The sequence below is a fragment of the Myotis nattereri genome, assembly GCF_964212035.1.
Source record: "Myotis nattereri genome assembly, chromosome: 5".
Classification (NCBI taxonomy): domain Eukaryota; kingdom Metazoa; phylum Chordata; class Mammalia; order Chiroptera; family Vespertilionidae; genus Myotis; species Myotis nattereri.
Window position 1 is genome coordinate 51,858,288 of NC_138080.1, and position 26,347 is coordinate 51,884,634.

General features: G+C 39.5%; 1 protein-coding gene across 1 annotated transcript in view; it reads right to left on the minus strand.

The window, feature by feature from the left end:
- LOC308520254 (uncharacterized protein) overlaps nt 1–26,347 on the minus strand; it is a gene marked incomplete at its 5' end in the record, with an annotated part of 62,415 nt that overhangs the window by 16,329 nt on the left and 19,739 nt on the right. Inside the window, 7 exons of the mRNA XM_081092766.1 lie at nt 3,813–3,924; nt 6,892–6,998; nt 8,729–8,793; nt 15,296–15,492; nt 19,664–19,741; nt 21,728–21,771; nt 25,058–25,157. Coding sequence (XP_080948892.1) covers nt 3,813–3,924; nt 6,892–6,998; nt 8,729–8,793; nt 15,296–15,492; nt 19,664–19,741; nt 21,728–21,771; nt 25,058–25,157 — 703 coding nt within the window. The remainder of the gene's footprint in view (nt 1–3,812; nt 3,925–6,891; nt 6,999–8,728; nt 8,794–15,295; nt 15,493–19,663; nt 19,742–21,727; nt 21,772–25,057; nt 25,158–26,347) is intronic.

A 26,347-nucleotide genomic window follows, 5' to 3' on the forward strand; every position in this document is an offset into this window, starting at 1 on the left:
CCAGGGGCTCCTTACACTAGCTTCATATTTTTGGATTCTTTTTTCTTTTTGTTTTTCCGGTTGGGTGATTTTTGCTTCTTCGTATTTCAAATCGTTGACTTGATTCTTGCAATCTTCCAGTCTGCTGTTGGAATTCTGTATAATATTCTTTATTTCAGTCAGTGTATGCTTAATTTCTAGTTGGTCCTTTTTCATATCCTCGAGGGTCTCACTAGATTTATTGAGGGCATCACTAAATTTATCAGCGGTTTCTAGAAAATTCTTGAAAAAGCTTATAACCGTGGTTTTGAACTCTATATCCAGTAGTTTGCTTTCCTCCATTTCTGTCATTTGTGACCTGTTTCTTTGTCTCCGCATTTTTTATTCTTTCCTGTGTTAATAGAGTGGCTTTCTGTGCTAGGTGTCCTATAGGGCCCAATAGCTCAGCCTCCCCAATTACCTCAGGTGGACACTCTTGGTGCACCCCTTTTTTGGGCTTTGTGCACAGTCTTGTTGTAGTTAAGCCTTGATTGTTGTAGGTATCACTGGGAGGAATTGACCTCCAGGCCAATTAGCTGTGAGAATCAGCTGTGTCTATAGTGGGAGAACTTCTGTGCTGGAGACACCCCTATAGGGCAAGACTTGCTTCAGTGGGGCTTTGGTGCTCACTGAGTCTGCCCCCTGAGTGTGTCCCTTATGGATCTGAGGAGTTGTAATCTGGATGGTCCCACTCTGACTACTGGGTACACTGGCTCTTGGATCTCTAAGGAGGTGCTAATTTAGCCTCTGCCTGAGGCTACCCAGCAGGAGCTATGGAGAGATCTGCAGATTCCTCTTCTTTGTTTGGGGTTTGGAGGTGCCCAGATGAGGCCCAGCTGTGAAGCAATGCAAGCTGCTGTGGAGCCTTGGGCCTTTTTTTGGATGTTCTGGGTCTCTCTGTCCCAGCTGCAGTTTGTTAGGTAATTTCAGATTACAAAGGGCCAGGCCATTCATATGCAAAAGCCTCTGCGCACAGCTTGGGTGGGGCGGGGTCTCAGGGAATCTACAGGGCACAGCAAACAGCTATGGCTAATCCTCAGCCATGTCCTAAGAGGCCCCAGGTCTCAGTGTCCCAGTAATGGCTGCAAGCATCTCTGAGAGAAAGCCGCCCTCGAGTTCCGACCAATGCCAGACAGTCCAGTTTCTCCCTGTATGGGACCTGCCAGACAGTCCAGTTTCTCCCTGTATAAGTCTGGATCCCCAGAGACTCACCCAGAACTGGAGTTCAGAGCCGTTGGGAGCTTGAGACTCCCTCCCAATTGAAAAAAAAAAAAACCATGTCCTCAGTTGCCAGCCCTTTCTGGGTGCGCCTCCGTACCTCTGCACTTTACTTCTGCACCTCCTCTGAGTCTCAGTGTGCTTTTCTCTTTCCTTCTAGTTGTAGAATTTCCATTCAGCCAGCCTTCCTGTGGTTCTGGATGATGTCCGTTTTGTCTTTTAGTTGTACTTTTGAAGTGGTTGTGCAAGGCAGCAATTTCTGGTGTTTACCTATGCTGCCATCTTCTATAACTTCATTTTCCTTTCCAGTAAAATGCAGATAATATCAGCTTTCTAGCTACTTCATAGAGTCAGTAGTATAAAATAATGTAGCATTAGATGTGAAACACTTCTTCAAGTACAAATATGAGCTATAATTATTTTTTTTAAAATATATTTTATTGATTTTTCACAGAGAGGAAGGGAGAGAGATAGAGTTAGAAACATCGATGAGAGAGAAACATCGATCAGCTGCCTCTTGCACATCCTGTGCCCGCAACCCAGGTACATGTCCTTGACCGGAATCGAACCCGGGACCTCTCAGTCCGCAGGCTGACGCTCTATCCACTGAGCCAAACCGGTTTCAGCGAGCTATAATTATTTTAATAAGACCAATAATTACCTTGTACTTTTCCCATTATATGTACTGTCAATATCTCCCTCTAAAACCAAATTAATGAATTTGACTATTTAATTATGTGACTAAATAGAGGTTCATGGGCACATCATGAAAAATAGACATTATGTACTGTTTTCAAGCAAGCTTTAATGAAGAGTCCCTTTCAAACAACAGACTAAAAGTTGGCTTTCAAAATAACCTTTCATTTTATGTTCTACATTTACTCAATCTAATCAAGTCAATTAAATATGGCAATTACAAAATATGGCAATTAAATCACCTAGCAACTAATAGAGCACACATTTCTGCGTACAGAGAAATATCTACACTTTGACACCTGGTTCTTGTTTCTGAGTTTTTTCAAGCATCTAAAATTTCTCATATAATTCTAAATAGCCCCTAAGTTTATATCCTGACCTTACCACACACTAGTCCACAAAATAAAACACAGGAGTTCTTGGCATTTGGGGGGCTTTATACTACAAAATGAAAAACAGCCTGCAAAAAATCATGCAACCAACAATTCTTTCTCCAAAATAAAATATTTATCCAATATTTTGCTGAGCTCACTGTTTAATATAGAAGAGAAAATTCCTAAACAGAAGTCTTAATAAAGATCTTGACACAGATACTTGAATTATTTAATATACCTAAGACTATATACAACAATATTATTTTTCTTTTCTAAAATATAATGAATTATCTTGCTATATTTACTTAGCCTTAATAATTCAGTTACAAAAGGTATAGATCTTTTTAATCAACTCTACATTGAAAAGAAACTCTTGCTCCTAAAGTTAAAAGTGCAAATGCTAGGAGACTGTAGGGCTTCAAAATTTGGTCCTGCTCCTCCTCTTTAGCTGTCTGATCATAGGCAAATTACTCAACCTCTCTGTGCCTGAGTTTCCACATTTATAAAACGGAAATATCAACATGTACCTAAAAGGGTTGCTGTGATAGCTAAGTGACCACAAATAAAGAATTTAAAACAGTGCCTAGCACATATTAATCTTTCAATTGGTGTTGTGATTGTTACTGTTATTTCCCATACATTTTTCCATCTTTGATTAACACTTAAGTGAAAGCAATAACAATTGGCCAAAATATTTACAAATAATCTAGAATAATAAAATGGCCAAACCTTTGTGATTATGACTGTTGAGGCTAAAAAGTCCTAAAAATTATTCAAAATGGTTAAAGATGTTAAGTAGAAAGTTATATAAGACACACCCATAATAATGCTGTTAGAATTAAATATATGATAGAGAAAAATACTATCCGGATAAGGTCAAATTAATTATCCATAATTTAATGAGACACTGATAAGACTTCATATTTTTAAAATAATCTCAAAATGCCTTAAAGTAGATTAATGAAACTGATTTTTAATGGTGGTCACAATAAATATGACATACTTTACATATTGAATTTTTTAATGTAAGGCAAAAAACAATTCTGAATCTCTTATACCTTTTCGAGTGACTAGCTAGAAAATTTCCTGTAAGAATGAAAGAAATGTTATTTCTATTTTTGCTCCTAAAGATCAACATATGTATTGAAAACTCATCATAAGTTAAAATTTAAATTTCATAGCTCTCTAAACACTTTTGAAGAAAACCATATGTGTGACATCCAAAACCTAAACATAACTCAAATATTAAATGTAGGATAAGAAAGAAAGGGGATGGAATTAGGGTGAGTTTTGCAGTAGGCAAATAGAAAATTCAAACTGAATAACCAGCTTGCTGTAGAACATAGATTTAAAAAATAGATACTATAAAATTGAAGTAACCCAAAATTCATAATCCATTAAACCTTAGGTCAGTCTTTACAGTAAATACTTTCATCTATAAGTGATTAAGAATATTAAAAACCATTCACTTACATTGGAACTTAAGATATGGGCTGTTCTACTTACTCCATTTACATTTGCTTTAGCTTGTGCTCCATATGTTTCTTCAGATCCTAAAATTTGTATGTGAACTTCACTATAATCTCCTAAGCCAGCTTTTTCAAACATAAGACGAGTTCTGCAGCAAAGTATAGGTAACAAAAAATATTCATGAATTTATGGTAGATCAACTCCAACATTTCTTTAGTTTTGGTTCTTTTTTATTTTATTTTATTGCTTAAAGTATTACAAAGAGTAGTACATATGTCTCCTTTTTCTTCCCCATTGACCATCCCCTGGCCTCCCCTGCCCCCCAGTATTTTGCATCCATTGGTTATACTTATATGCATGCATACAAGTCCTTCAGTTGATCTCTTACCTCTCCTGCTCAACTCTCCCCAGCCTTCCCTCTGTAGTTTGACAGTCTGTTCGATGCTGCTCTGCCTCTGTATCTATTTTTGTTCATCAGTTTATAATGTTCTTTATTATCCATAAATGAGATCATGTGGTATTTTTCTTTCATTGACTGGCTTATTTCACTTAGCATAATGTTCTCCAGTTCCATCCATGCTGTTGCAAATGGTAAGAATTCCTTCTTTTTTACAGCAGTGTAGTATTCTGTTGTGTAGATGTACCAGTTTTCTAATCCATTCATCTGCTGATGGGCATTTAGGCTGTTTCCTAATTTTAGCTATGGTAAATTGTGCTGGTTCTTGATAAAGATCACCCATTTTGGATGTTAATAACAATTACAGTTGAAGGACTGGGGCAATTTAGGGCATTTGGGGTATCAACTCATTCCTGAATATTAGCTTTAGCTTCAAATCACAACATTTGGTATGTTATAGCCTCAATGTCCTAATTTTCTAAACAGTCTAAAATTGAAGAGTTTTCTCTTTGACCCAATAATTACAGGTGCAAGTACTTTTTAGGTTTCTGAGGGATTAGAGTTTAGTTGCTTAAAGTTTTATTATTAATCTGTTGTATTACATATGGTCAAAGGCTGTGATCTGCAAAATTTCCGTTTCCTGAAATGGAGTAAGGTAGCCTTGAGGATGCTTGGAAACAAGGTGCATACTTGTCTGTTGGGAGAAAATGTTCTATCTGTAGCTATTAATTCAACACTATTATATTATTCTAATACTCTATGTTCTGTTTAATTTGATAAATACTATGATCTGTTAAAGTCTTCCACAGCAATTGTATTTCTCTCCATTTTTCTTAATGATCTAGCAGTTCTGGCCTAAATGTCTCAATGCCATGTTTAGCATATCTACATGAACTTTACTGTGTGTGATACATTTTATGCCATTTAAATTTTACTTTACTATCACTATCAACTCCCTTTGTATTTTCTTTCTCATTCTCTTCCTCTTCCTTTTTTATCTCCTCACCCTTTTTCTTGTTTCTTGCCTATTCTGATATTTTTTACTTTTTTCAATTGTTTTATTTCAATGCACATTATAACGCTTGAATATTCATTTTAATCGATTCTAAGAGACTACCATTTGAAAAATATCTTTACTGATTTCAGAGAGAGGAAGGAAGAGAGAAATAGAAACATCAATGATGAGAGAAAAATCACTAATCAGCTGCCGCCTGAACACTCCCTCCTGGGGATGGAGCCTGCAACCTGGGCATGTGCCCTCACTGGGAATGAAACTGTGACTTCCTGGTTCATAGGTCGATACTCAACCACTGAGCTACACTAGTTGGGCTAAGAGACTATCTTTTGATTGAGCAATTTATAACATTTATGCTCACTTACACATCTATGATTTTGACTTGACTTTTGACATCTTGTTTTATGCTTTCTTTGTTTTAATGTTTGCTTTAAGACTTCTGGAATAGTCATTCATTCAGAAATATTTACTGAATAATGTGTGTCAGATATTGTGATATGTAACTATGTTTTCATTGCTTTTATTTTATTTAAGTACCTACAAAGGTACTTATCTTTTAGGTTTATCTGTTTAAATATCACTTAGTAAAGCCTTCCTTACCTGCTAAATTTAAATTATGTTCTATTATTCTTTTTCATAACACTCTTTTCTTTTTATTCAAAGTACTTTTCAAATCTTTATTTGTCAGTTATTAGTTTAATGTTTATCCACATACTAAACTCCATGAGGATAGCCACCCTGTCTGCTCACAATTATATAGTCAGGGTCCAGAAGTGATTGGCATGCAGTAAGTGATTCAAATGTTAGTTGAAAGAGAGAATTAATTAATTCATTCATTGACAATGTTCAAACTGTAGTTGTCTTTAACTTAAAAACACTTGGATTCTATATGAAATGATGGTATCATGGGCTATTTCATTCATTTTCCTGTTTATATTTTTTTTGCACCTTAAGATGTTTTATGATCATTGTTGGTGAAGAATTGAAATACGGTGGTATGAGTTTCTTCTCATTAAAAAAGAAATCAGCACTAATTTGCCTTTTTATATCAGTCATCAATACTTATTTTTATTAATAGGGGTTTGAATCTTTACCCCAGATTCTCCTGATTAACTCAATAACATACTTTAAACGCATAACATAGTAGGGAACTTTACTCCTGTGGATAGGATGTGAATTATTTGATTTGGGCATTAGAAAATTTATAAAAGTTGTTAAATTTGGTTACAGAAATATCATAAAATGACTTTATATGGATTTTTTTTTTTTAAAAGAGAACTCTCTGGGACAAATGAAATTATTTCCTGACACCAACACTTGTAGGCGCCATATGACCTGTGAAAGGGCCAGCTGTTTCTGACTCCATTGCCTGTGTGCATTATGTTAACTTTCTAAACATAATCTTTAGGTTAAGACAAAGGAAAGTATAGGTTTTCTAGTAGAATTTAGCATCCATAAAACTTTTCTAACACCTGTTTCTAGGTATCTGTGCAGACTAAACTGTAAAATTGTTGGTGCAGGGCTCATTGGTATCAGTACCTGTTGCTTTCTGTGTATGTGCTGAATGAACATATAAATACTTTCAGGGGAAATGTTAAGTGACCATAATGTGATTTTAATGATTCCTGTTAAACAACTTGGTCACTGCCTTGCTTGAAATTTAGTTAGACTAGAAAATACATCTTTTTGTTTCATATACAAACCTTTTCAAAATACTTTCAGCTGTTCTCCTTGCCTTTTCAGTTGCTTTTGGCCCTCCAATTGGGCAGACAGCAGTGGCTCTGAAACCATCGTGATAAGAAGCGCTTACCTGATGGCATAAGGTTACAAATATAAACAACAGTATCCTCTAAGCCAACAATAATATGCCCTAGAATGGACCATATAACTACTGAGCAGAAATTATCTTTTCAGTTCCAAGTACACTTAAAGTTGCATTTTCTTAAATGAAATAATGACTTTCATAGCGGTAAAGTGGAAGCTTTAAAAATTGATCGTGGGACCTGGCCAGTGTGACTCAGTGGTTGAGCATTGACCTATGAACCAGGAGGTCACAGTTTCATTCCTGGTCAGGGCACATGCCCAGGTTGCAGGCTCAATCCCCAGTGTGGAGAGGGCAGGAGGCAGCCAATCAATGATTCTCTCTCATCATTGATGTTTCTATCTCTCGCTCACTTTCTCTTCCTCCCTAAAATCAATAAAAATATATTAAAAAAAATAAGAATAAATGGTGGGAGGTAAGGTCATAATAAAAATGTAATTTCATAGTAGAAAGAAAAATATATAAAAACTGTTTTAATCAGAATTGTGGCTTTATTTTTAATGGAGATATGGCACAGTTTCAAGAAACTCAAAGCTCTAACTGCAAATGTTAGCATAGATCTTATAAGTACTGGTTAAAATTATGGAAGAAACTGGCCCAACTGTGAAGGCACATCCTGATTACCAAATGACAAAAACTGAAGAACAACAACTCAAGAGTAAATTCAGACTTAAGGTTCACTATAAGAAATATGTTCTTTAAAAACTACTTTTGAGTCAACCCTGAATTCAATGTTATTTAAACATTTTACTGACTAAGTTAACTAGATAATTAATTACAACTATATTTGACCTTGATTTCTGAATTTAGAAAAATGTTTTTTGTGGCTTTAATTGTGCTATTTAAGCTTCCAATCAAACTTTTTCTTCTACTTGGGACGAGAATTTGAAAATACTCCATTGGAAAAAATCTAAATGTCCAACAAGGATGTAATGTTTAAGTAAACTATGATAATGCCAATAATGAAATGCTATGGAGCACTTTTGAAATAATGTTAAAAGTATTTAATCATGAAGAAATACTTCTAATGTTAAATTAATATAATCAAAATATCTAAATATGTGTTTATATTTGTGTGTGACTGCCACTCATGTTTGTTTATTCTAGTTTGAGTTGTCTCTTGCAATCAAAAAGTCCTAACTAGAATATTTGTAGATTATAAATAACATTTTTAAAACTTCAGTTTGCCTTTTTTTAAAACTGATGCTCTACTTTTAGAAAGAGCATCACCTCATAGCCTTCAGAGCTCTGTTAAAGCAACAGCCTAAAAAAAAAAAAAGAAAAAGCACATTTGCCTAAATTTTGTTTTCTGCCATGAACATATCACATCTAAAATAGTAACATTTTTAATGTCATACAGATATATGTTCTCTGTATTAATACTTCAAAACCTAGCCTCTGGTCCTTCTCTATGGTGCTTTGTAATTGTGGTACTACCATACACACCTGTAGTTTCATATAAATAATGATTACCCTAAATTTAAGGAATTGCCATAGTATGAGTTCTGGAATTTATATATACCAATTAATCTTACCAACATCAAGAAACCAAAAATGGTCTGTGGGCTTGTCCTCCCCTCCCCATGTTCTCTGCCTACTTTCTACAGGAAATTAATACTTTATGCCTAATTCAATCCCCTATCTATTGCACAGAGGGAAATTAATGTGCCTCCTCCCTGAATTCTAAGCAGGTAACAAAATCACACAAGAGAAAAGACCTTATAAAAGGAAGAAGGTAGCGACCCCTTTGCTCCTTGGACCCGCACCGCTCCACCTTCAACACCTAAACATTAAAGAGAAAATCAGGATCACTTATCTCAGTACAAAATCTGTTCATTACTTTTAATACACAGCTGTGTTTTTTAAATTAACTCAAAAATTAAAGAATGGAGAATATTAGAAATTCCCCTAAAACAAGAAATGCAACTTATTTTAACTTGCTATCTAATTAAATTACATCATTGACAAGATCACAACTGGCCTCTTAAGCTTCTGAACACATCCTTGTGAAATGAAAAGATCTTTATCAGCCTCAGCAATGAAATTGTCATTACTTAGTGAAGTGTCAGAGAAGCTGAGCTAATTACAGCTTAATACAGTTCACATTCTCATCTCATAAATGCAGTCGTGTGCCATTTTACATGTCTGTGTCCATACTATCATCTCTCTGAACAAAGTAATATCTAAAACACTACTCAGGATGCCCCAGCCAATTTGGCTCAGTGGATAGAGCGTCGGCCTGCGGACTCAAGGGTCACAGGTTTGATTCCGGTCAAGGGCATGTACCTTGGTTGCGGGCACATTCCCAGTGGGGAATGTGCAAGAGGCAGCTGATCGATGTTTCTGTCTCATCGATGTTTCTAACTCTCTATCCCTTTCTCTTCCTCTCTGTAAAAAATCAATAAAATATATTTAAAAAACAAACAAACACTACTCAGGATGAATAAATTATGGTATGAAAATAAAGTGGGTGTTAATAAGAATTAATTCTAAGCAAGAAAATGTATTATCAGTGGATAAATAACATACATTCCTGCATTATTTGGAAAATGTGATAAGATGTATCATAATTTTGTAGACAATACGTAATTTTCAAGAGAAGCAAAAATCTTAGTCACTATCTTCATATCACTGAAAGCATTCTGAGAGTTTTTAAATCTAACTTACTTAACAATATTTGTACAATCAATAATAAAGAAAACTTTAATTTCTCAAAACAAAGATTATAAGGGTATTATAGCTTTATCACACTTTTATCTTTAGTATCTATTTGATCAAATAAACATTTTGTTTCTGGGAGCAAAAAATTGTTGAAGGAGCAAGGATTTGAAAATCTGGGAGACCTAGATTTAAATCCCAGTTTAGCTGTGTGTTCTCAGTCAAATTACTCAACCTCTCTGCCTCCCTTTCCTCTTCTGTAAAATGAATATACAAACTACTTCAAAAGAGAGCTGCAGATTAAATACTTATAAGGAGCCTATCTCACACCATGGCAGTACCGGTATCACAGTGGTGCTCAATTAATTTTCCTCTTCCTTTCTCAAGTGACCGTTCAGAAACCCCCATGCATTTTGAACTGAATTCCTAGCTGCCAACTATTCAAAGTGAAAAACATATCTGATTCATATGCTACAACCTGAAATGAACCTTAAAAGGCCCTAGTATCTCAATGATTTGAAACAATATTATTGCAATAGGTTCAATAAAGCTCCCTTAGAATGTCTTACATTTTATGACCCAGGTTAGCTTTGTCTTTAAATGCATTTACAAGTATCGGTTTAAAATCAAGAAGCCAAACAAAAATATATAACCCGAACCTCTTAATTCAGGCATATAATATAACTAAACAGCCTGCAGTACCATAAAGTCAGCAAAGTAAACACCGGACAGAGATAGCTGGCCTTGCTGTCTCTGTTAAACATGTCAAAGTACAGCATCTAAAAATATTTGAAAAATCTGCCCAATTTCCATCTGTTATATTTCTCAGAGGATAACTAAAAGTTCATGTGAAAGTTCACGGAAAGTTCAAATATGTCATGTCAGGGCATTTACAGGGTAAGAGTTCACTCGGAGTTTATTATTTTTTTAACAGACTGAAGTGGAAAAAGAATAAATATACTAATTAAAGTTATTTTACATTGCATTACGACCACCGCATTTTAAAGCATCATAAATACAAATTATACATTTTAGAAGGCCATGTGCAATGCATAATGGCAACAATGATGATTTGCCTAAGACAGTAGCCTTGAGACTGTTCTTAGAGAAGCAGCTGCAGATCAATTTTGGTTGTCCTCCATATTATTTAAAGAACAAGTTGTCACATTTTATCTGGTATTGAATACTTTGTTTAAACTCCATATTTAGAAACAGTACTATAGAGACATAGGAAAAAGAGAGGAACAGCAGAAATAATAAATGAATACAGGCATAGCTAATTTCACAAATACTGCACTTTTCACAAATTGAGGTTTGTGGCAACCCTGAGCCCAGAGAGTCTATCAGTGCCATTTTTCTAACAGCATTTGCTCACTTCTCTTATCTGTGTCACATTTTGGTAAGTCACAATATTTCAAAGTCTTTCACTGTTATATTTGTTACTAGAGGCCCAGTGCACAAAATCAGGGCCGGGCCAGCAGGGGTAGAGGCCACAGGCAATTGCCTGGCGGGCCCTGCCCCTGATTGGGGTGGGGGGGCCGATTGGGGGCAGGGCCAGATGTGGGGAGGGGCTGTGGGCGGTAGGCCAGCCAGTCATGCCCCCAAATGGGGTAGGAGGGCCTACCGGGGGGGTCAGTGGCTGGGGCTGTAGGAGGTTGGCCAGCCGGCCCCACCCCTGATTGGTGGGGGGACCGATTGAGGATGGGGCCAGCTGGGGGGGAGGGGCCGTGGGTGGTAGCCACCAGCCCTACCCCTGATCAGAGTTGGGGGGCCAATCGCAGGTGAAGCTGGCCGGGGGGGGAAGGGCCATGAGCCGATGGGGTGGGGGGGCCAATCTGGGGTGGGACCAGGTGGAGGGAGGGGCTTCAGGAGGTTGGTTACCTGGTTCCGCCCCCTATTGGGGTAGGGAAGCAATAGGGGGCAGGGCCGGCTGGGGGGAGGGGCTGCAGAGGGTTGGCCGGCCACCCTGCCCTCAATTGAGGTGGGAGAGGCTGATCAGGGGTGGGGCTGGCTGGGCAGGAGGAGTGGCCGCAGGAGGTTGGCTGGCCGGCCCTACCCCCAGTCAGGCTGGCCGCAGTGGGCATCATAGCAACTAGTCGCTATGGAGTTCTGGTCGCTGGTTTTTTATATATATAGATGGTGATCTCTGATAAGTGATCATTACTATTATAATTGCTTGGGGGAGCCACAAACCGTGCCCATATAAGACGGCAAACTTAATAAATGTCTGTGTTCTGATTGCTTCACTGAAGGGCTGTTTCCATCTCTCTCTCTTCTGGGGCCTTCCTAATCCCTCAGACACAAAAATAATGAAATTAGACCAATTAAGAGCCTTACAATGACCTCTAAGTATTCAAGCGAAGAGTCGCAAATCTCTCACTTTAAATCAAAAACTAGAAATTATTAAGCTTAGTGAGGAAGGCAGGTCAAAAATGAGACAGGCTGAAAGCTAGGCCTCTTGTGCCAAACAGGTAGCCAAGTTGTTAACGCAAAGGAGAAGTTCCTGAAGGAAATTATAAGTGCTACCTCAGTGAACATATGGCTGATAAGAAAGTGGAACAGCTTTTATTGCTGATATGGAGAAAGTTTTAGTGGTTTGGATAGAAGATCAAAGGAGCCATAAATTCCCTTAAGCCAAATCCTTATCCAGAGGAAGGCCTTGACTCTCTTCAATTCTACGAAGGCTGAAAGCAGAGAGGAAACGGCAGAAGGAAAGTTTGAAGCTAGCAGAGGTTGGTTCATGAGGTTTAAAGAAAGTAGCCATCTCCATAAAATAAAGGTTCGAGGTAAGAAAGCAAGTGCTGATGTAGAAGCTGCAGTAAGTTATCCAGAAGGTCTAGCTGAGATAATGAAAGTGGCAACACTGAACAACAGATTTTCAATGTAGACAGACCAGCCTTCTACTGGAAGAAGATGCCACCTATGACTGTCATAACTAGTGAGGAGAAGCTAATGCCTGGCTTCAAAGTTTCAAAGGACAGGCTGACTCTCTTATTAGGCATTAATGCAGCTCCTGACTTTAATTTAAAGCCAACACTCATTTATTATTATGAAACTTGTAGAGTCTTTAAAAATTAAGCTAAATCCACTCTTCCTGCTCTTTATATGTGAAACAACAGTATATCTGTTTACAACATGTTTTACTGAATATTATAAGCTCACTGTTGAGACCTATTGCTCAGAAAAAAAGATTCCTTTCAAAATATAACTGCTCATTGACAATGCACCTGATCACCCAAGAGCGCTGTGGGAGATGTACAAAGAGATTAGTGTTGGCCCTGGCCAGGCAACTCAGTTGGTTAGAGTGTCATCCCAATATGCCAAGGTTGTGGGTTCAATCCACAATCAGGGCACATACAAGATTCAACCAACTATGCATAAATAAGTGGAACAACAAATTAACGTTTCTCTCTCTCTCTCTCTCTCTCTCTCTCTCTCTCTCTCTCTCTCTCTCTCTCTCTCTCTCTCCTTTCTCCCACTTCCTCTCTCTAAAAAAATACAAGAGGGAGATTCTAATGTTGTTTTTATGCCTGCTAACACGACATCCATTCTTCAGCCCATGGAGGAGTACTTTTGACTTTCAAGTCTTATTTACAAAATACAGTTCCTATAGCTGTCAGAGAGAGTGACGGATCTGCCCAAAGTAAATTGAAAACCTTTTGGAGAGGCTTCCCCATTCTCAATGCCATTAAGAACATTCACGATTCATGGGAAGAGGTCAAAATATCAACATTAACAGCAGTTGGGAAGAAACTGATTTCAACCCTCACGGATGACTTTGAGGGATTCATGACTTCAGCAGAGGAAATAACTGCAGATATGGTGGAAATAGCAAGAGAACTAGAATTAGAAGCGGAGCCTAAAGACGGGACTGAATTGCTGCAACCTCACAATGAAACCTAAATGGATAAGGAATTGCTTCTTGTGGGTGAGCAAAGAAAGTGGTTTCTTGAGATGGAATCCACTCCTGGTGAAGATGCTATAAAGACTGCTGAAATGACAACAAAGGATTTAGAATATTACATAAGCTTAGTTGATGAAGCAATGGCAGGGTTTGAGAGCACTGACTCCAATGCTGAAAGTTCTCCTGTGGGTAATATGCTGTCAAACAGCATGGCATGGTACATAGAAATCGTCTGTGAAAGGAGGAGACAATCGATGCAGCAAACGTAACCGTTGCTTTCTTTTAAGAAATGCCACAGCCACCCCAGCCTTCAGCAACTACCACCCTGATCAGTCAGCAGCCCTTGACAGCAAAAAGATCATGACTCACTGAAGGCTCAAATGATGGTTAACATTTTTTAGCAACAGGGTATTCTAAAATTAAGGTATATACATTGTTTTTAAAAATATAATCTGATCGCATACTTAACAGACTACAGTATAGTATAAACATAACTTTTCTATGCACTGGGAAACCGAAAACTTTGTGACTCACTTTACTGCTATATTCTCTTTACTGAGGTGTCTGGAACCAAACCTGCGATATCTCTGAGGTATGCCTGTATCATCTTACTACTAAATAGAGATGATTTTTAGTTTGCAATTGCTAAGAATGCTAATAAAGGTACGCCAGTTGCAGGCTACTTATGGAAAATGTAGGAAGCCAAGTGGAATATGTTTCATTTGGGACAAAGTTACTACATCATTGAAAAAAGTCTAAATGGAACAGATATTAGTCAATATTGTTTGAATTGCTAAAGCAAAAAAATTAAGATTTTCTTTTGGGTAAAACCTTTCATATTTAATTTAGAAGAGTAGCAGTGACTATATACACAAAATTTAAGACATAATTTCTGGGTTCACAGATTAAAACATTTTCTTTCTATACAGTACTGGTATATATTTCACGTTCAGAAAGGATTCTAAAGGGACTGAGTAAAAATTCATTCCACCGTTTATCACTTTCTCCTGTCCTCAGCTTCACAATATAACTTCAAGTGTATGATTTGCTTCTTAAACTGAAAGGCACATTTGTTTCTCTCCAGCATATCTACATTCTCTTTATGATGTATTGACAATTGGTTTTAATTGAACATAAAGCATTTATTTCTTCATTCAGTCAATAAATGTCTATCTCTTATTTATTATTTGCAAGGTGCTATAGTAGAGATTACAAAAGAGAAATTAACCAGACAAAAGTTTTATTTTCAAGAAGTCTACAATGTAGTAGAAGACATATGAAATAAATATATATATGTATATATGTGTATACACACACACACACACACACACACACACACACAAGTGAATAACATAAGGCTGAAGTCATTCAGTGCCATGTGAAAGATACAGGTAAAATGATTTGGAAGTTCACAAAAAGCTAACCTTAATATTGGCTAAATACCTAGTTAAGACACCATTTTTCTATTCTTTTTTTTTTCTTTTTTGCCAAATTGTTAAACATGTTAAAAGCAACTTTTTTTAAAAAAAAATCTTTCCCACTTCATTCCAACTACTTTCTAATATATGCCATAAATCACATCATAGAATTTTCAAGTTATCTACACATCTGGCTTAGAAAAGATGGTATTGGAATTGAAAACAATCACAATTTTTGTTAAAAACTTCTAGAGAGAAAGGGAGAGAATGTAACATTTGAACACAAGCCCTTATTAGTCACTGACCTGGAATTTCAGTAATAGAGACTTGAGAAAAGTCACAAGTGACGTCAGGTAAAAGAAAACGCTGAGGATCACCAATCTCATACACTAGCTGCTCAGCCACCGTACCAAAGGAGACCAATCCCCCGGTGCCAGGAGGCTTGGAGAGGATGAACTGTCCATCAGGAAAACATTCCAGTACGGGAAATCCTATATTGTGCCTGGGTGAAAATCAGGGGACACTGTGGTTCACAACAGCCAGGAAGAAAACCTCAGGAAAAGATAGTACCTTATACCAAACAATACTTTTTATGAGTAACAATAACCCAAAGCTGTGCATTTTAATATTATATATTACCTTTTTAAAAATCATATGATGGCTTATTCATGTGTGATAAGTACTGAATATGGGTGATGTCTGGGAGCCAAACAGAAAGAAATCACATTGAGAGGAATGGAAGAATATTCAGTATAAAAATTCAGAGAACTGTTTTCAGGTTTGGAAATGGTCTCTAGCTCCTCTTGATGGGAAGTGATGAGAACCCCTATGAGACTGCAGGAGCTGTGACATCTAGAGGGCTGCACATCATTAGATTTCTGCCCCATCAAATTCCTCTGGTCCCTATTAAGTCTCAGAGTGAGCATGGCTTACTCCATTAATGATCAGCTGGGTTCTCCCTCCTGCCCTTAATTATAAAGCCAAAATGGTGAAATCTGGGCCTCAGTTCTCAAAGAACCATCCTATATAATAAAAGGGTTATATGCAAATTGACCCTAAAGGCGGAACGACCAGTCGCTATGATGTGCACTCACCACCAGGAGGCAGAGGCTCAACACAAGAACTGCCCCCTGGTGGTCAGTGTGCTTCCACAGGGGGAGTGCCACTCAGCCAGAAGCTGACTCATGGTGGGCCAGCACAGCAGTGGTGGCGGAAGCCTCTCCTGCCTCCGTGGCAGCGCTAAGGATGTCTGCTAATGGCTTAGGACATCCTTCAAGGGCTCCCGGGGTGCCAGAGGGATGTCTGACTGACTTAGGCCTGATCCTCCAGGGCGCGGGCCAAAGCCTTCAGTCAGACATCCCCTGAGGGGTCCCAGACTGCGAGAGGGCGCAGGCCGGGCTGAGGGACCCCCTTCCCCACCCTGAGTGCATTAATTTTCATGCACCGGGCCTCTAGTTTATTTATAAAGTTGATCTTCTGTTAACTAAGAAGCATAAAGATAAACAAAAAGGGGGATTAAGGGTAATTTAAAGAATGTAGAGTTATAGCTTATGACCCTAGTTTGCTTCTGAAATGGTCATTTAGTAATGTTAAAAATTAAACATGACCTTTAAAAAAAATTCCCCACTGATTTTTAGGGGGGGGGGGAAGGGGAGGAGGAGGGGAAGGGGGAAGAAATAGTGCAAAACAATAAAAATGAACACTTTATTAAAAACTTGATTAAAAACTTACTACATATCACTCATAATAATGTAATGACAATAGATATTACCAGCACCCTAATTCTGCAGATGGATGAATTGAAGCACATAAAGGCTGAGTAACTTGTCCCATCTCATGGAGTAGGAAGTAGTAGAACCAGGACTCCAAGCAATGTCTCTAGAGATTATGCTCCTTGATTGTTATTCTGGGCTAAGAGATGCAGCTGATAATTATAAGAATGCAAAGATCCATGCCCTTAAAGAGTTTATAACCTAGTTGAACAGATAAGGCCAATATGATGAAATCTAGGATCTCAGGTTTCCGACAGGTTAGTAATCTGTTTCACAGTTGAAAAGCTGTTGCACTGGAAGCAAGAGGCATGGAAACCAATTAGAAGACTACTAGAGGCCCAGTGCACAGGGTGGGGCGGGGGGGGGGGGCTCCCTCAGCCTGGCCTGTGCCCTCTCACAGTCCGGGACCCTTCAGGGATGTCCGCCTGCTGGCTTAGGCCCGCTCCCCTTGCTGGCAGGCAAGCAGCGAGCCCCGCTTGTGGTTGAGTGGCACTCCCCCTGTGGGAGCACACTGACCACCAGGGGGCATCTTCCACATTGAGCGTCTGCCCACTGGTGGTCAGTGCATGTCATAGTGACCGGTTGTTCTGCTGTTCGGTCTATTTGCATGTTACCCTATTATATAGGATAAGATAGTCTTCAGAATCTAGATAAGAAACCTACAAATGTGGATAAATATGAAAGGAAGTGAAAGATATTATGGACTAAAAACTGACCTTATTGAAAATTGATGAGATAAAGGTAGTCTATGGAAGAGAAAAAAAGATCACCAGAGACTAGGTCAGTGGGAGACTGACCATATCACTCTCAAAGTGTACAAGTCTTGCCTGGCTGGTGTGGCTCAGTGGTGGAATGTCAAACTATGAACCAGGAGGTCACAGTTCAATTCCCAGTCTGGGCACATTCCTGGGTTGCAGGCTTGATTTCACAATGGGGACGTGCAGGAGGTGGCCATCAATGATTCTCTCCCATCATTGATGTTTCTAGCTCTCTCTCTTCCTCTCCCCTCCTCTCTGAATTCAATAAAAATACATATTTTTAAAAATAGAAGTCTTCAATACAGGCTGATGAGTTTAAGGTAAGAATAAAATTATAAACAAAAGCAAATCTATTCAGATATTCCTAGTAGAGCTGTGTGCAGGGCAGGAGACAGAAATCTGGAAGTCATCTGCTCACATGCCAGTGTCAACGCTGCAAAAGCAGATGAGCATTCTGAGGGAGAGAATCCGACCTGTAAGAGCGAGGGCTGAGGACACACGTCCCGTTGGCGTCATAAGGCTCAGGTTTTATTGCTTCCTATGAGTCTGGCACCATAAGAAGCCCGGGAAGAGGAGAAGGAAAAATTAGAAAGAAGAGTGAGCAGCACCTGCCTGGCTCTAGACAAAGTTAAGAGGAAGAGTGGGCAACAAGACTTGAAAGAGATTGCCACTGACTAGACCAGCCGTGGGCAAACTATAGCCCGCGGGCCAGATCCGGCCCATCTGAAATGAATAAAACTAAAAAAAAAAGACCATACCCTTTTATGTAATGATGTTTACTTTGAATTTATATTAGTTCACACACACACTCCATCCATGCTTTTGTTCCGGCCCTCCGGTCCAGTTTAAGAACCCACTGTGGCCCTCCAGTCAAAGAGTTTGCCCACCCCTGGACTAGACTGACAGGGGTCTGAAAAGTCGTCTATAGATTTTTAATTTACACTAGAGGCCAAGGCCTATGCACTCTAAGCTTCTTGTTAGTAAGTTGGCTCATGTTGTAGAGGTGAGATCAAGAGACTTCTAACAACACAGCCCTAGGTGGAATAGGACGATAGAAAAAGTAATTTACCAGCATGTTCTGAAATTTCAAGGTTCCAGTATATTTAGTGTATTTAATCCTAAGAAAGAGAGACTCTATTTCTATTTTAGGTACTGTATTCGTTTCCTAGGGCTGACAAGCAGGGTGAAGCTCTCTTGACGGCTCTAGGGGAGAATCCTTCCTTGTCCTTTTCCTAGCTTCAGGCATTCCTTGGTTTGTGGATGCATCACCCAATTCTTTCTTTACAGGATCTTTACATTGTTTTCCCTCTGTATGTGTCTTCCACTAGCTCCAAATTTCTTTTTATAAGAACAAAAGTTCTTTTGGATTAGGGCCCACCCTACTGATTTCATTTTGACTTGATTACCACTGCAAAGACCCTATTTCCAAATGAGGTCACATTCTAAGGTACTGGGGGCTAGAACTGCAACATATCTTTGGGGAGTATAATTCAACCCCAAATAGGTACATAGCTCAGCCTAATAATGAACTGGAGGCCATAATAAAATATCATATGTTATTTTAGGGAAGTATGATTATTAACATGCCAAAAAGATTTCTCCTGAAACTTAGCTCTGGATCCTAATATGGTAATGATGGCTAGGGTATAAAGTCTGTCTGTGTTTCACAATACAAATAAAATGCAATATACAATACAAATAAAAACAATTCAAAATTTAAAATAGCAATAATTATAGTTTCATAAACAGAAAATCCTATATAATAAAAGACTGATATGCAAATCGACTGAACAGCAGAACAACCAGTCACTATGACACACACTGACCACCTGGGGGCAGACGCTCAATGCAGGAGCTGCCTCCTGGTGGTCAGTGCGCTCCCACAAGGGAAGCGCCGCTCAGCCAGAAGCCGGGCTCATGGCTGGTGAGCACAGCAGCAGTGGCGGGAGCCTCTCCCACCACTAAGGACCCCTTGGGGGATGTCCGCTGAGGAGTCCTGGACTGCGAGAGGGTGCAGGCCAGGCTGAGGGACACCCCTCCCTCCAGTGCACAAATGTCGTGCACTGGGCCTCTAGTAAAATTTATAAATGTAGAAGTTATGTGCCATGCTATAACATATGTTATACAAAATATAGCTCCTTACCAGTCTGGTACCAAATGCCAATCTGTGAATATTCCACCAGTACTCTGAGCACCACATTCAATGAGATGGCCTGCAAGGCTACAAAACAAAAAAATAGCACTAATATGGTGAGCAAAATTTTCAATGCCTTCCCAGATATAAAATAATACTATAAATAAAATTTTATATTTGAAGGTATTGTCATAAAAGTGAGAAAAACCTTGGCCATTTTGTTTTTGTTTGTTTTTGAAAAGTAGGGTAATGACGCAGAAAGGCTAATCTGGAATAACAGAAAATGGCCTGGTCGGAGACTTACAGGAATCTAGGCCAAGTGATAGACTGATCAAAATGGGACTAATGCATTACTGATAAGGTTGTGAGAATTAACTGAAATAAAAACATGTGAAAGCATCATGAAAATTGCAAAGTGCTTCAACATGTAAGTTATTACCAGGCTTAAAGTGTGACATTAAATTGTCATTATATTATAGAACTAGGGGCCTGGTGCATGAAGACTCATGCACAGGGGTGGGGGGGTTCCCTCAGCCCGACATGCACCCTCTCCAATCTGGGAGCCCTCAGGGAAGCCCTCTCCAATCTGGGAGTTTCTGTTTGTCTTTGCAATCATATGAATGAATTGTCTGAGACGCTCAACCCAGTTTGGTTTGTTGCTCACAGAATAATAGAGGCATTTTTTTTTCTTTGCTTCATTGGTGGAGATTTTCTGGAAGTTTTAGGATACTGACCCTTTAATTTTTCCTAGACACTGATTTTACTTGTGTCTCACCTTTGCTTTCCCTCCACCCCCCACTGCAACAGTAACCTGCTCCAGGCTCACTTTGCTCTAGTGTCTAGGACAGCGGTTCTCAACCTGTGGGTCGCAACCCCTTTGGCGGTTGAACGACCCTTTCATAGAGGTCGCCTAAGACCATCCTGCATATCAGATATTTACATTACAATTCATAACAGTAGCTACATTACAGTTATGAAGTAGCAATGAAAATAACTTTATGGTTGGGTCACAACATGAGGAGCTGTATTTAAAGGGCCAGAAGGTTGATAACCACTGGTCTAGGAGATCCGTCTGCTACCAGAACTATGATTCCCAGCATTCCTGGTGCTCCCCACACTCTGGGCTTCTGCTTCCAGTCCTGGGGCTGCCATCAGAACTACTATTCCCAAAATTCCTGGTGCTTCCCGTGCTGGGAGCAACCAAGAGAACCATGGCCTCCCAAGCCTCCAGCTCACCTGCTCTGCTCTCTGCTCGGCGACTGAGGGAGCCATGTCCCCCCAGGGGAGCAACCGAGGGAACAACGTCCCCCCAAGCTGCCAGCTCTCCCACTTCTGCTCTCCGCCTAGCACCTGTGTATGCAAATTAACCCACTATCTTTGTCAGGTTAATTTGCATATTCACCTTGATTGGGTGGTGAGCATAGCGAAGGGATGGTCAATTTACATGTTTCTCTTTTATTATATAGGATAGGGGAGAAAATATGTAAAATATTACCATCCTATTTGATATGTTAATGGACAAAAATTTATCAATGTATCTACTATTAAAATTTCCTCTTCAAAAATCTGAAAGATCTGAAGCTCTTTATAGAGTTGACAACATGGGAAAATAAAACACTCTGGATTTTAGTTATTTGAACCCAGGCTCCACCACATAACTAGTTCTGTGACTTTGGGCAACTTTCATAACCCTAATAATGTGTATCAGTTCCCTCATCTCTCAAATGGGAATAACAACATCTGCCCAATAAGTAAATTGTGAGAATAAAAAATAACTTTGTGAAGTGCCTATTAAATCACATAATAGGTAGGCACTCAATAATAAACGATGGTTGCTTAAAATTTCTTCAATCAATGGTTACTTTGTTTCACAAAATTTCTTTAATCTTTGTAGGAGACATCTTTCTTCAGCTTTAAAACTCTGTAGTATTAAAGAAATACAATTATGTTCAGTTTAAAATGTATTTAAGGTGACCTGCCAGACACACATATCTTAATTTCTGAAAAGCTTAAGTAAATTTTACTGTAATGTAGTTAAAAGAGGAAAATCACTACTAATATTATTAGACTTACCTTCCAGCAGCTAATAAGTCAAAGTCATTGCTTTTCCAACCAAACTATGAGGGGGAAAAAGACACCCACAAAAATTAATTATTGTATTTATAATTCACCAATTAGATATAGAATCTTTACATAGTCTGTGTTTGATCAGTCCCCTACTTGATCTAAAGTATAACTCAAGATTACTGCATAGATTCAAATACAAAATTATATGGAGAAACTAACAAAAACCTCTCAGAAAAACATGAAGTAGAATTTTGCTCTGGGCAAGACGGAATAACCTGGATCTATTTTAAACTAATGCCTGAAACAACAAAAAAGCCAGGTAACATATATGAAACCACAGTGTTTAAGACATTGGACATCAGGCAACAGAAACTAGTGGCCTCTAACTAAGCAAGTTGAAACACATGAGATGGGCCTATGATTGAGTTTCCAAGCCCAGTGCTGGGAGGGGGAATCGAAATGGAAGCTGGCAGGTTCCCTGAGTTAAGGAGCTGAGAGTCGAGGGAGACCACGATGACTAGAGTTTGCGGGATAAAATACCACATAGAGAGAAGAGTACAGATAGAGAACTTTAGAGATCTTCACAGGACTCCTTGTTAAGTAGGCAGCCAAGAACTAGAGATAATGATAAATACTGGAAGCCTCTTGAGTATACATAGCATACAATTTGCTCCAAGTAGTAGCAAAACCAACATTACAAAGAACAGTACTTCCTGAGTGGGAGGAAGAAAAGAGAGGAAGAGCTAGGCCCTAAAGAGATGAACGGAGTGGAAAAGGGAGGGAAGGAAGAGTCCACTGGAGGAATAGCTGGGCCCAAAAGTGCATGGATTTGAGGACCAATATAAAGGCTTTAGAAGCAGCCTCCCACGGGAGAGTGCAGACTTAAAACTAGAGAACACAATTTCAAAAAAGCAAAGTTAGACACTGGGTTGAGTCTGAATGGATGAACAGGGAGATCCAAGAAGCCTAAGGGATGGCTCATTCTATCTCTATAACACAATTATAAGTTTCTCTCCATATGTAGAGAAAGAGCCTCCACTGCCCTTGAGAAGCTGGATTTGACTTGAGAATATTTTACAACAAAGAACCTCAAGCCCCTAAGGCAGTGGTTCTCAACCTGTGGGTCGTGACCATCGGTTTAATACAGTTCCTCATGTTGTGGTGACCCCCAACCATAAAATTATTATTATTTTTTTTAGAGTTTTATTTATTTTTTTTAAATTAAATCTTTATTGTTCAGATTATTACATTTGTTCCTCTTTTTCCCCCCCATAACTCCCCTCCTCCCAGTTCCCGCCCCACCCTCTGCCCTCACTCCCCACCCACTGTCCTCATCCATAGGTGCACGATTTTTGTCCAGTCTCTTCCCAAATATCCCACACCCCTTTCCCCCCCAAGAATAGTCAGTCCATTCCCTTTCTATGTCCCTGATTCTATTATGATCACCAGATTATTTGTTCACTTGATTCTTAGGTTCACTTGTTGGTAGATGCATGTTTGTTGTTCATAATTTGTATCTTTACCTTTTTCTTCCTCTTCCTCTTCTTAAAGGATACCTTTCAGCATTTCATATAATACTGGTTTGGTGGTGATGAACTCCTTTAGCTTTTCCTTATCTGTGAAGCTCTTTATCTGACCTTCAGTTCTGAATGATAGCTTTGCTGGATAAAGTAATCTTGGTTGTAGGTTCTTGGTATTCATCACTTTGAATATTTCTTGCCATTCCCTTCTGGCCTGCAAAGTTTCTGTTGAGAAATCAGGTGACAGTCGTATGGGTATTCCCTTGTAGGTAACTGAGTTTCTTTCTCTTGCTGCTTTTAGGATTTTCTCTTTGTCTTTTGCTCTTGACATTTTAATTATGATGTGTCTTGGTGTGGTCCTCTTTGGATTCCTTTTGTTTGGGGTTCTCTGCGCTTCCTGGACCTGTAAGTCTATTTCTTTCACCAGGTGGGGGAAGTTTTCTGTCATTATTTCTTCAAATAGGTTTTCAGTATCTTGCTCTCTCTCATCTTCTGGCACCCCTATAATTCTGATGTTGGTATGCTTGAAGCTGTCCCAGAGGCTCCTTACACTATCTTCGTATTTCCGGATTCTTTTTTCATTTTGCTTTTCCAGTTGGGTGTTTTTTGCTTCTTCGCAACGCTGCAACCCTCGGAGAGAAAGCTGCACTCACTCTGACCGAAGCCAGACAGTCTCGCTTCTCCCGTTTGAGTCTGGGTCCCTAAAGACTCGCCCGTATCTGGAGCTCAGAGTCTGCGACTCCCTCCCGATTGAAAATGCTAACCGCGCCCTCCACCGCCAGCCCGCTCCGCGCACTCCGCGCCCCAGAATTTGACTTCAGCACTGCGCCTCCTCTGAGTGTCCGTATGCGTTTCTCTTTCCTCCTAGTTGTAGGACTTCCACTCAGCCAGCGTTCCTGTGGTTCTGGGTGATGTCCCTTACGTCTTTTAGTTTCACTTTTGAAGTAGTTGTTCAAGGCAGCAAACTCCGGCGTTAACCTATGCCGCCATCTTGGTTCTCCTCGAGAAAAATAATTTATAAAAATCCCGTTCCGTCTTTTAGGTGTACCCTTGAATTGGTTGTTTGAGGCAGCAATCTCTGGCGTTAACCTATGCCGCCATCTTGGTTCTCCTCCCTAGACTAGAGTTTTAAATGCAACCTCCGTAATACATTTTATCCCATAAAATTATTTTTGTTGCTACTCTATAACTGTAATTTTGCTACTGTTATGAATCGTAATGTAAATATCTGATGTGTCATATGTGTTTTCCAATGGTCACAACCCACAGGTTGAGAACCGCTGCAAGGGATTAAATAAATGGAGGCACACCAAGAACTAGGAATTTGACCAGGAAGGGGTCAATACACCTATTTTTAGAAAAAAAATTACTATTAAAAAATTAGCATAAGCAAAGTAGTCCCCAATCATATAGAAGTGTTCTCAAACTCTTAAGATTCTAAAGGATCCCAAGGTATTGAATAAAAGGCTGCAGGAGTTATTACACCAACCACACACACATATATAAACCAGTTTCACATGGTCATCTCTGAATAACTTAGTTAACAACAACAATAAAATATTCTACCATATTTTAATGAACATCATTATATAAAATCAAATTTGAAATTCACTGTGTGCCTTTTGGTACATGAGACATATTAGACCTCTATTAGGAAAGCAATTTATTGACTTTTGGCTTGTTTTTAATATTTAGAACTTCACAAATTGGCACCTGAACACACTTTGTAATGGCCAAAGAGAATCACATGCGTGTTAGTAAGCAAAACAAAGATGGTGAGCTCAAGGTGACAAGTGTGTCCTCCCCGTCAACTTACCTCGTGAATGAGGGGTCCCAGCACGAGCGCACTGTCCACGCAGCGCCCCGTCAGAACGATGTCGGCACCGAGGTCCAGGGCCCTGCTTATGGGTCTTGCTCTTTGGGAAACAGATCATCCCTGTTATTGTTTTCCACCCAAGTGAGATTAAAGCTTTTGATTAAACAACAACAACAACAAACCACAACTGCTTATCATTTTGTCCAATGACTCAAGTTTATTTCAACTAATTCCAGGCATTAAATGATGTGGACAAAACACTCTCCTAGATACTTCCATTCACATTATTATTTTTAAATCAGTATTTCCTGTGTAGCTGTTTATCAAGTGTTCTGTCAACATTCACCCCTTATACAACGCCGGTTTGTCTGGGCATACATTTCTAGAATGTCAGTTATTTTACTTCATGGAGACTACTTCACAATCTCCTGGTATCCAATTTTGCTGTTGAGAGGTGTGTTATCAGTCCAAGTATTGATGCTTGTGTACTGCCTTTCTCTTTGGATGCTCTTACAATCTTAGTTTCCGGTTTTAGACAGTTGCATGGTATTATATCTTTTTGTTTAATCTGCTTGGGGTTGACTCTCCTTCTTGACCCTGTGGATAAATATGTCTCATCAACCCTGAATAATTCCCAGCCAGCCGAAACCGGTTTGGCTCAGTGTATAGAGCATCGGCCTGCGGACTGAAAGGTCCCAGGTTCAATTCCGGTCAAGGGCATGTACCTGGGTTGCGGGCATATCCCCAGTAGGAGATGTGCAGGAGGCAGCTGATCAATGTTTCTCTCTCATCGATGTTTCTAACTCTCTATCTCTCTCCCTTCCTCTCTGTAAAAAATCAATAAAATATATTTTAAAAAAAATAATAATTCCCAGCCATTGTCTCTGGACATTGCTTTCCCCCATCCTACATAATAAACGGCTAATATGCAAATTGACCAAACAGCGGAATGACCGATTGCTATGACATGCACTGACCACCAGGGGGCAGACGCTCAAGCAGGGGCTGCCCCCTGGTGGTCAGTGTACTTCCACAGGGGGAGCACTGCTCAGCCAGAAGCCCTGAGCCAGGTTCACCGCTGGTGAGTGCAGCGACAGTGGTGGGAGTCCCTCCCGCCTCCATGGCAGCGCTAAGGATGTCCTCCTGCTGGCTTAGGCCTGCTCTCTCTGGAGAGTGTGCCTAAGCCAGCCATAGGACATCTGCTGAGGGCTCCCAGACTGTGAGAGGGCGCAGGCCGGGCTGAGGGACCCCCTTACCCAAGTGCATGAGTTTCATGCACCAGACCTCTAG